Source organism: Varroa destructor, unplaced genomic scaffold, assembly GCF_002443255.2.
Source record: "Varroa destructor unplaced genomic scaffold, Vdes_3.0 BEIS01000001.1, whole genome shotgun sequence".
Taxonomy (NCBI): Eukaryota; Metazoa; Arthropoda; class Arachnida; order Mesostigmata; family Varroidae; genus Varroa; species Varroa destructor.
The window spans coordinates 18,376,277-18,388,207 of NW_019211454.1; the positions used below are offsets into that span (position 1 = coordinate 18,376,277).

The 11,931-nt window shown below is 39.0% G+C and overlaps 1 protein-coding gene across 6 annotated transcripts in view; it reads right to left on the bottom strand.

Moving 5' to 3' along the window:
- LOC111255630 (protoheme IX farnesyltransferase, mitochondrial-like) overlaps positions 1-11,792 on the bottom strand; it is a 39,549-nt gene extending 27,757 nt beyond the window's left edge. The window contains exons 1-4 of one of the 6 annotated variants that reach the window (XR_002670158.2): positions 11,593-11,773; positions 9,668-9,969; positions 8,732-8,858; positions 7,812-8,007 (exon numbers count right to left, since the gene is read on the bottom strand). Coding sequence is in view for 5 of the 6 variants with exons in the window: in XM_086978031.1 (XP_086834157.1) it covers positions 7,812-8,007; positions 8,732-8,858; positions 9,668-9,943 (599 nt within the window). In the remaining variant the exon portion in view is untranslated. Of the gene's footprint in view, positions 1-7,811; positions 8,008-8,731; positions 8,859-9,667; positions 9,970-11,592 lie in introns of all 6 variants that reach the window. The other 5 variants (XM_086978031.1, XM_086978038.1, XM_086978035.1 and 2 more) reach the window with 5 other exon arrangements.
- Between the last annotated feature and the right edge of the window lie 139 nt (positions 11,793-11,931).

Consider the following 11,931-nt stretch of genomic DNA (forward strand, 5'->3'; position numbering starts at 1 on the left):
CAGGAAGCCGCAAGCAATACCGTACCAAAATCATAAATTTCTAAACTCATTTACGACAATTTAGGTGTTGACACTGATAACGCGTTATGGCAATTAATTAGGCTTCACTTGACGTTTTCTGTGATGTAAGGGTCAACTTTTGTGACAATTAATTAGAACTTAACAAATAAAAGCTAGCCATCGATGTGAAAATCATCATTAGCCTGGGAGAAAAAAACCAAATTTATAACGGTAGGGTAGAGGGTAGAAAATGTTTGTTTAAACGTGTTTAAGACTCATCAACACCGGTTATCTTAAATTTGTTACGCATCTCACTGAAAAAATGGCTATATGTGCGATTTTTTCTTTTTTTTGCGCTCGGACAGCTTACGAGGAGCTTACACATCCACAATTCATATGTAATTACATATGTAATTTAGCTATTTATGGCTTATTAAAGTAAATTGGTAGTGGGATATCCTTGCCCACCTACTGCCCTTCTTATGGCGAGCCACATAATCATGTATATATGGATTGGGAGAACAAACAGATTGAAGTCAACGTTAGACACTCCTTCTTTCAATCCAGAAAATAACTGGGGTATGGCAGTGAGGTTTGGCATTGTCATTAAGTAAGCAGACTGCGTATTTTTGATTATCGTGCGAACTGTGTTTGAGTCAATTGAGGGATTCAAGATTACGGGCTGTATCCATTGTGCGATTTTCGGTACCAAATTCCCCTGATGTCTTTTGCAAGTACTAATATCATTTTACGTCCAAGCCTATTCGATACTGCCACCGGACTCAATTTCTCTCTAGGGGGACGCCGTTGTCTCGCACGATTTCTTTTCGACTGGCAGTAGAAATTGACCTATGCCTCGTATATGGCGACTGTGTGGCCCAGTCCGGCTCTTTGGTGATTAAAGTTCCGCAAATTGCACGTGGAATACACCACACTCTGACCTGGAGTCAATTTGTGGGAAACCCCCTTTTTTATTAAGTTTCGGCGTTTTCAGCATTTGAGTTATAATTCTGTAGCATATTACATGTGAAATGTCATTTTTTGGCCGATTAAGCCCTGAGATCTAAGTGCTGTTTTCGTAGAATGCCTTTGACTTGCGGCAATGCGTCCTTGCTCTCCAGTTATTTCCTGGATAATTAATTATTTCCTCCCTAGTCTTCAAGACTCCAATCTTTGCTCCTAAAACGTTGGCACCGTCCACGTACCGTTTTCGCTTAAGGCCTTTTTGCCTAATGTCTTCACCAATCATCCACGAGTTTTCGTGGCCTTCGAGAGGGACAAATTTGATCACTGAGTTCTAATTTTTGAGACTAAAAGATGTCTTTGTCTCTACACTCGTTTCTTCCAGAGTAAACTCCATCGGTCTTCGCTCAAAAGTTTATAAAAAAAAAATGAAGTATTCACCAGCCAAGTTTCCGTAGCTGTTAGCGGCTGTTAGTTTGAAGTTAAATTCTAAAGCCCGCTGGATTCGTTTATAACAGCCTAATATGTATCAGAAGTCTGCTAGACTCTACTGGAAGCCGCTTTTGCGCTGAATGGGCAATGTCATTGGGTTAAACTTCTCTATAAGTGACCACAGATATATCCCATAGAATGTTAAAGTGCAAGACTACACTGAATAATGAAGTTTATAAGAAAATCAGCAAACATAAATAAACAGTAGAAGTAAAAGCAGCAATAAACCTTCTTGAATACAACACCTCTTAAATATTCATAGAAAAACAGGTTCCATATACTACTGGACGACCGTCCACAGATGATGTCTATCGCGTTTGAAATATGAACCAGTCACAGCAGAGCTACATCCGGTTACTGAAAATCGCATGGCATTTTGAACACGTGCATGACCCACCCAGAAGTCCTTATCGCAGTACTACCGCAAACTAACTATTTTAAAAAATCTTCAATGCTAGTAAGCGTAACGATATAAATATGTCTACGCATCTGCATACGTATTTACTATACAAAATAAATTATGTGAATAATTACTTATCCTCGAATGCATATAGAGACAGTCGGCGAAAAAAGGACTCAAGTCAAAAGGGAAAAAGGGTGATTTTATAGGAGGAAGGGGTCTGGGCAGCAGGCAATCGTAAACTCTCCATTCAACAGACTCGCCCGCCCATCCGATTATTCTAGTGCAGTAGTATTCTATTAATTTTTAAATGGCTCTCCGAATGTTTATTAACCCGCAGTTATATATCTTTCTATTTATCATGTTATTGTTATCTTGTTAGCAGTGACAACACTAGTACCAACAAGAGTCTTGTGTCTAAACCAGCGTTCATTTTCAATTTTCGCGATCTTCCGAGCTATCTTGTTACGTTCTTCGATGGCGAACTACCATAGAGCGCCTAAGACATCACCATTACAAGGTAATGATAATGAGCACAAAAAAGTTTTATGCGTAACTATGAAATATATCTCGCTTGATGAACAGATAAGCCATTTTTTTTTAATTGAGAATTTTATATATTGGTCTCTGTTTTTCTCGCACACTTGACAAGATTCGCGTTAACTTGAACGGATCACCATTCATATATCCACAGACCCTTTGATTTCTTATTTTGCTGCACTAGCTCAAATCTGCCACTTATTCCATCCTTAATACTTGATATTTTTGTTTCAGTACCTTATACTCTCTTTTGCCAATAACAAACATCAACAACAGCTACAATAGCTATATATAAATATCCCCGTAACATTAGAAGTTATTTTTCCTCAACTCAATTAGTACGCTATCCTATATAATTTAGTCACATGCAAAATCCGGCAGGGGTCTGAGTCGATCCGGAAATATGAACACATCGACAACGCTCACGTCATGTAAACTAGTCAGCAGCCAAAATCATGATCAAGACAACTGGGGACGTATAAAAAAAGATTTAAGAACATGGAGAGGGGATAATAGAATACAATGTATCCGAAAAAATAACTAGCAGAGCTTTCTCAAATACGGTCAAATTTTGGGTAACACAACAAGTTGGCTTGCAACAACAGTATTTTGGATGTTGGTAGCTAATGAACAATGGCATGAGCGAATAAGTTGTGATCTATTGCCGGCTCAAAAAAAACTGCCAATTTTATAGAGATTTTAAAAGCTTTTTGAAAGAAGCGCGCGTCACAAAACTGTATCTGGCATTAGTTACGGGGGACAACAACTAGCGAAAAAGGTCAGCAATTCGTCATCAAAAAAATCAAGCTGCGTCCCTTTTTTAAACTGTACAGCTACAACTGAGATCATCTTACGTTGCTCTTGATTAGACATTCACGGATTATGTATAAAGCATCCTCTTATTGCTCTAATTAATTGTTGTTCCATTATATTTCTCTATATGGAAGTTTACTTTATATCACCATATCACAATTTCATTTGCGCTGTGATAATGCCGCTGATACAACTATGATTGCTGACCCTTCTCCATATCGCTGATGCTTTGTCGTGTTGTTCTTTGGCAATCACCAACCGCCTAGTCGCCACTTCGCCGCAGCAATTGCCTGTAGCCAGTTTGCCTCGCTCTGCCACGACACGACGGAGCTGCTAAGACTGCTGCTGCCTACTAACAGCGTCACAGTCGACGACTTCAGTGAGGAACTTGACTCGACTTCATTTGACTTCTGTAGCACCGCTCATCACAGTTGTCAGCGTTGCAAGTGTTTCTCTTTCGCTTCGGTGTACGCCGCGTCTCGGTTCCGTTTTCGCCTGTTGCCCTGTCGTCGTTCTGTGTCTATCTAACTCTTTTCTGGCGGTGGCGCACGAACACGCCTCTCTAGGCAGAGTGCCAGCAAAGGGGATTGAACTCTGCGGACGCCTGTCTAATCCCATTCGGCCCGTCTTTCTGTCTGCCAATCCAAGTCAGTCTGTCTGTCAGGAGTAGGAGCAGCCGCCATAGAAGTCAAAAATGGCAAAAGATGGAACAGCACAAGACGATGAGGTCATGGAAAGGAGAATAGACAGGAGCTGTCTTAAGCTACGAGACGACCCACTATGTATGTTCAGGTGAATGTGCGCATCACATGGAGGGCAACGGCAAGCAGAAAAGCCTAGCAAAGAACATGTACAAATGAGCACGCAAAGTTTAACAGGCCCTTTCAAGTGCGTCGATGAGTGTTGCGGCGAAGTCCCTATCCCGTGAAGAGCATATAGAGAATCAACTTCGACGAAAGGCTGACAATCAGCTTGAATCCCGGGGGTTATTATGAACTGACTGGCACTGATTTTGACGTAAAAACATCACAAACCAAGATTTCATCCGGGAGATTTACCGAAAAGGGGTAAATTAAAAACAGCAGTTATATGCAAAGTTAAATGCAAAGACGTTTTTTGTCGATAACTGTTTACAGAAAATCAAACGTGCGAATGTAGCAAAGAACGGTCCAAATAAGTAGAGCGCGTTCTCTGTCATGTAGAGCTTCATCTAGAGTTTACTTGAGGCTATAAAGGTGTGGATACAAATAGAGTGATCTTTCACGTTCACACAAGTTGCAATTTTCGGGTCCCACCACCAATGCAGAAGCGGTACTAAATTAGATATTCTGAATGAATCTCCTAGAGAAAACATGATAACGCTTTATCAAAATATAGTTGATCATCTCGATGATGAAGGCGAGAATAACGACACGCTGTATGTACACCATACTTGATACCTTATTACATATTTCATCTGTAACAAAACGTTTCTGTCCGCTTCCTAATAATTTTTTAATCAAACCGTTTTTTTGACATTTAATTTGAGCCTGACAACAGTGCTGTACCTGCAATGCTCATTTCATGTATATTAATCACCTGAGAATGGACAATCAACTTTGAAAAAGATTGCAGAATACGCTGTATTGGACCCCGTTAATCGTGAATCGAACATAAGGGCGTACCTTGTGCTTGTAGCTTATGGCCTGGGTTCATTAACTCGTTTGCCACCATACTTCATACCCGCATTGCTTCTCGAAAAAATCAATTTAGATTCATTATGGTTGCTGCTAGGGTTAGCTTTCACCTCGTTCCTTACCACGTAATTAAAAAACTTTTACTGCGAAATGCAAAGAAACTTACTCTACGCAGAGCTAACCACTGCAGAGCACTAACTCAGCAGTTTTCATCCATTCACTTTGCATTCGTTGGAAAAATTACTGCCCGCACGCTACCTCCTAACTGGCTGTCGCTTTTAATTAACCCATCAAGGTCCTATGTAGACCCGGTCGGCATTTACAGGCCTGCCACCTATCGATCCGCCAAAGGTGCCAGTCACCAGAAGATTCAGATAGATTGTGCTGGTCGACGATTCGAACTACGGGCCCGGCACGTATCACCACTGCAATCTGTACGGCTCTCCAGGGACTAACGCAACGACTTTGACTACTAACGCGAGACGGACATGGGCTCTTTGCAGTTCATTTCGCTGGTTGCAGCAAAGGCAACGGCAGCAGGACAAGAACAAATCGAGAACGACGATGGCGCAGCCATGACAAGCGGAGCAATAAACAAACGAAAACGACGAAAAAGATGATTAATGCGGTTTTGGCCCTTCGTAGCGAGAGTAACAGGCAGGTACGCGCAGACGAGGCGGTGGCCATAACCGCTGGAAATAGCAAGAGTCGGAGTTGGTACGTACAGAAAAAAAATACCTGAGTGGTAATTTGTTGTTTCAACGGTGGTCAATGAAGCGGCGTTGAAGTGGCCTGTATAAATTTTTATGTATAAAACTTCAATCAATGCATCACCATTGCAGAGTGCTACCTTTCGCTAACTTATATATGACGTTATTGTTCTATCATAGCAAACATTATTAACGAACAGGAAAAGTCAATTTAGGACCGAGGAGACCAAGAGAAGAAAACAAGTGAAAATACATTAAATCAAAAGGGGTTCTATTTTGACCAAAAGAATTTTGCTCTCCACATTTGTCCGTTTCTCTCTATCCTTCATTGTTGTCATTGCTTGTTAATATGATTCAAAGTGAGTTCTAATACGACATGAATGACGCTTGCTAATCAAAAAAGAACCCAGAAAAAACGATATCCGCACAAATAGGCGGTATCGCTTTGATACTCGGTGCCTACTAAAAACGTATAAAATAGATGGAGGTACTAACGGCATAAACTGGTTTGTATGGAAGTAATTGATCCTGGTAATAAAAGCATATCGGACATTAATAGCTACCAATTATGTTCCACTAGCAATTCATATACATGACATATGGAATGCATTCGAAGTATCGATTAGAAAATTGTCATAGAACAAATTCAGATGAATTATGATCAAATAAAATCAGTAGTCAAACAAACGCTAATAAGCTTCTAGTATCCATCGGCCCTGAACTCATAGCTCAAGTACTATCTTTGAGGCACATTTGATTCCTTCTTATTTGAACCTGTACGAATTTTTGTCTACAACTACCTACTAGTTCAGTTACGTGTTTGAGTCGATCGATATGCGAATTAGTAGCAATACGGTAAGCGATATTTAATCCGTCTATATTTAGGGGACCGTAGACTAACAGGAAGCATTTGCGTCTTTGAGTTCAAGAAGCTATTTTTTATTATGAAAAATATTAAAATGTGAAGAAGTTTGTATTGACATTCCTCAAACCATGCAGAATGTTGCAAGATGAGCATTGTGGGTCCGTTAATGGCTTGCAATTTTCCAGCGTCTAGACCTTGAAAAAACATTGCTAGAAATTTATTTATACTATCGACTACAGTAAGATCTGTAGTGCAGGTAACATTTTTTTTTCATAAGCTCCTTAATTTCTTAGAGGCTGCCCTTAGAGAATCGGTATTGTCTTTCGTAATCATGTGTCTAACGAAGCGTTCCAAACGCAGCGCAAGTTTTAGACTTGTTTTTTAAACAGCGAGGTCAAAAACAAGATGAAAGAGTAAATGCAAAATGGACATCTGAAGTTTTTGAACAAACCAGATTCATACTACTCGAACATTAAACATCATACTAAGGTTTTTGGACACTGATTTGATTAATCAACGATCTAGCTTAGTGTATTATGAAGTAAACTTCACAAACTTACTCTATCGTAATCCACTTTCTCTGTTTTAATTAGTTACATCATAGCGTAGTCTTTACAAGCAATAAACAGAATAGGAGGTGACACCTGCTTCTTTATTATCGCGTAACTAGATAAAGGAACTATGTGTATTTAAGATCTTTAGAATAATTACTAAAATTATGGGATCCATTTTGATCTAGGATAGTTTATGGATTGATTTGGCGTCGAATCGAAAAAGCAGACCCATCATAAGCATAAGACGTAGATTTTGGATTTGGGGTGCGGTTCAGTGCAACTAAACGCTCAATCAATAAACCAGTTAAAAGGTAAAATAGATTAAGGCATCACATTCACGTAGGTTACCTTTTCAGGGCCTAAATGTGCTTCTTACATGTGAAGAAAAAAAAACTCGATCCAGATATGATTCATCCTTTTGCCAACATCTTTTTTAACACGTCTTGGGAGAAAGAGTTTCGCAAGAAATCGTTTCTCTGAGGACCAAAGAGCTAGAGCTTCAATTTTTCCATTAGTTGTTGAACCTTAACCTAAAACACTTATGTTGCACACTATATATATAGCCTTAGGTTTCTGTGCGCAGAATTGAGCTCCTCTCGCGAGAGAGAGCACTGTACCATTATAGTAACACGCAGACACACGCAGAGTACAAATTGTGACCATGTACATTCTCGGGTTCATCGCTTAATTTCTTTTAACTCACAGAATAAGCACGATGGAAGAGACAAAGTTATTAGCTGGCGCCCTTCCAGGCACATAGATTATCTTCAAATTATTACAGGGCAGTACGATACATACCTCATATAACCTCGGACGAGGACGCGATTTTTGGTTCGATTCATTTGCGAGTCATACGGGATTTCAAGGAATTGATTAATCGCGTTTGCTGATCCCGACATTAACGCGGTTCCGAGCGCTGCATAGAACAGTGTAGAACCACTAAAAGCCGCTGGCGCCATTGCATATCCAGCCATCGTTGTCATAACCACCAGACCTGAATATATACAAAATATGCAACAAGGATATTGGTTAGAGGTATAGGACTAAATATAGAAACTGTGATGTCGCGTATCTTACGTGTTCTCCATTTGAATATGCACCTTATTTTTACGTTATTAATACAATTATTGTTAAGATACTTATCAGGAAATCCGTACTTCAATGCCACTAAAGTTACTGTCCTGTGTCTATAGTACCATCTTAATTGAGCATTGCTTTGAACTGCTAGCACCGTTCCGACACGCAACAAAGCGTGCCTAAGCTCGGTACCAAACCAAGATACCTCATCAAATGTCCTCACTTTTAGTAGACAAACATGAAACCATTGAATCATCAGAGCGAGAGGTTATTGAGACTAAAATACTATGCCTGGTAGCCACTTTTTTTAAGCTATATTGTTTCCATCAAGCTAGCTGTTAAACGTACCCGGCCGCTCCCTTAAGGTTCAATAAAAAACTATAAAGCATCTAATTCCGACCATCAGCTTATTTTGGGCGGGAATTCACGGATTTTGTCCGTTCGCACAAAGTCTGCCTGGTGCGTAGTAGTTAGTTAATGGCAAGCAAATCGGATAAACTAATTGCATTTTAGTACCATTAAAATATGCTAACATTGTTGTTATTAAAACTCGGATTACTGTAATCAAAGATTTCAGCTGTGCCAAATAGCTCGACTGAAAAATTATGCGTCACATTTAAAAGTTTTTGAAGAATCCTTACCTGTAAGTTTGATTTTGCTCAGAGACAATAAATGTTGAGCGGCGGGTTTGAACTCATGTGTCCTGATAAAGTACTGCTCGTTAGGGTTCGCCTGTCCATTATCTCTAGCAGATAATTCTAGAACATTCTGCAAATTCGTTAAAAGGCATTCTATAGATTAAACAATGACACACAAAGCCGATATTATTCCGCTCACGACTACTCTAAGTTTCTGCTCTAATCGAAATTTGTCAGGTCTTAATAAAATGTTTAACTAACAATTAATCAAGCTATATCAGCAAACTATCACTTGACTTAGATAGTGTCACAGTAGTATTCAATGTATAAACTCTATCATGGCCACAATATCACAGTAAACTGTGGACATTCGATTTTTCGCGCGCATAGAATCATGCACAGTCTTACTGATTCTTAATACCTAAGAGATATGTTGTCATGCAGTCATGAAGAACATCACAAGCTTTAATATCGGACACATATAATGAAAGTAAGGTACAATATAATTCGAATATTATATATATATATATATATATATATATATATATATATATATATATATATATATATATGACCGATATTTCCACAAGCTCTTTTGCATGAAATAATAGAAAGCACATTTCTGACGATGATGTTGTTTTAATATAACCACCCCGCATTTCGGCTATAGAAACACGTACCTAAGGTCTACATGAACAATCAATGGCATGGTAGCCACATCCACATAAAATTCATTTTTCGTTTATTTACCTCCTCTTGGGGTCAAGCTTGCATTCAGTTGTAGCAGTTTCTAATAAACGCATTCTTGCGAACTCTCGCGGCCATTCAAAAGAAAATCCGATCGATAGAAATGCAGGCTACAACCGTTCGAAATCAAAGATCAAACGTGCACAAATGTTCATGTCTACATAACTGTTAAAGATGCGGAAAAAGACTTACTTCTCTCTTTTTGTGTCTAGCATGTTCCTGCTCCGTTATGAGAGTCCGTTTCCGAGCGATATAGACTACTGATGGCTCATTAGAATCATTATCATACAGTTGACTTTCTGACTCCGGCTGAGGTTGAGGCATGGAGCTTAGCGCTCGCCAAGGATTTAATCGGTTTAGTCCGCTGGGGGTGCGAAGTCCGGAGGCTCCACTGTTGAATGCCGGCAAAACCCGTTTTAGATACCGGAGCGATCCGTGCCGTTTAACGATAAACGACATAGTGGCCATATGGCTCGTGCTGGGCTTTGATTAATCTAAAGATTAAAAAAACAAGAGTTTTATTACATGTTCATCACGCCACAATATCATCTGCTATGTTATTTTTAGAGGCAGCAAAGCTATAGGGAAATTAATGGATTTTTTCAATTTATATCCCTTAATTACTAGCAACTTTTCTATACTGCACTACTCTTATAGTACAGGTTATGAATGTGTATGATAAATAACTTCGAAAAGGTACATTTTTTTTTTATCAAATGGACGAGGTTTCTTTAATTCAAGCAGCTAATGGAGTCTTCACTGAGCACCCAAGAATTTCTCATCCGGACTAAACAACATCAAATAAATGAAACTTAGAAAGATATCTATCGATACACGTAAAAGAATCTAAAAACCGCTACAAAGAAAACCATCGGGCGGTTAGTTCAGTGTAAAGCATCTATGAACTGGGAAATCGAAAAGCAAATTAAGTATTAGCATCTATGTAGAGACTATAAAAATATTTTGGTATTCCTAGTGTCAATAAACACGGTAGTTTGTTCACTTTTGATAAGTTGTCTGCTGATGAGTTTAGCAAAAACTTCATATCGGAACCCAGTTGGCATTTTTTAAAATTTTATTTAGCAAAGATTAAACGAAAAACAGGAAAACGAAGTATAAGGAGTTTTTAACCGCCAACGTGTGGTGCGCTTTCTAAAACGATTTAGAACGCTTATTTTTGTATAATTCAGTTATGTTTTCACATAAGCATCTATTATCATAATCGTACTCAGTTTTTCTAGCATTAGGAGAACCTTCTGTGTTTAACACTAGAAAGTACAATGCACGTTTACCACTTAGTCGAAATTTGCAGTATATTAAGTTCATAGAAACTTAAAAAAACTTATTCAGGTTTTAAGGTAAAATTATTGAGAGTTTTTTTACAAACTGACCTTTACTTAAGGGACACCCCAACTAAATCTGAGTGAAAGAAGTAATACAATCGGCTATCAAATAAATATCACTTTATAGATATGACCCTTCACACGGTGTTCACGACCTTGAAGCTCTTTATTGAATTTGGTGAGCTGTAGCTTTCTGGTTCTCAAACATTCAACAGAAAGCATTTATGAAGCTGCAGACTATCCTTGTATTAACTGTAGCTTACCAATCTATGTCAAACTGTTATCGCATTATAAGACGCGCGTAATCCGGACGATAAGGATACTTCAACTAGTTAGCCTACTCTTTATAAGCGCAAATGGAGACAGTATATAGCATCCTTAACACAGTATTAATGAATACATATAATTGTTATTCAGCTTACTTGCATTCACATGATCCAGACCGAACGTAAAAATTAAAAAAAAAAGAAAATAAATTTGTATTTTTTCCTTAGTATTTATATTACTATTTTTTTGCGGATAAGTTTATATGGCATCCGAGGTGAAAAAATCTGATCTGTTGAGCTTTCGTTTGGAAATTTCACGCTAGACACACTTCAATGTTCAAGTACTGTTTAGTGAACACCTGACTGGTTCCCAACCAGAAACGGAATTACACTCCAAAGAAACGCGTTTACTTTGACACGTGCGCGAAAAGTCACCGGATCGGCAGCAACCCTGTTCCCTTCATTCAATCTAACAATAGCTTGTAAGCCGGTCCTCAATTCCACTCACCAAAAAAATCCACTGACTTTCCAATACAACCCAGTTCCTATTCAAAACAAATAGCGTTATAACCTGGCTCTTCAACACACCCTTGCAATATGCCAGGCTGGTTCAGTAAAGGGCTTTTTTACTGACCGAACAGAGAGCCCTTCCGAACGACCTTTCGAATACCCGTAGCAGACCGTGTTTTTGTTTTGATTCGCTTTCGGTAGATGGTGCCGCCACCGCGGCAGTTAGGAAACATGCTCGTTACAGCAAACTAGTCAGAAGGAAGCCTCTACTGTGGGCTGCCATATGCTTGTCGAGGGAAATGTTTCAGTTCGAAATAACATTTCTAATTGTTCCGAG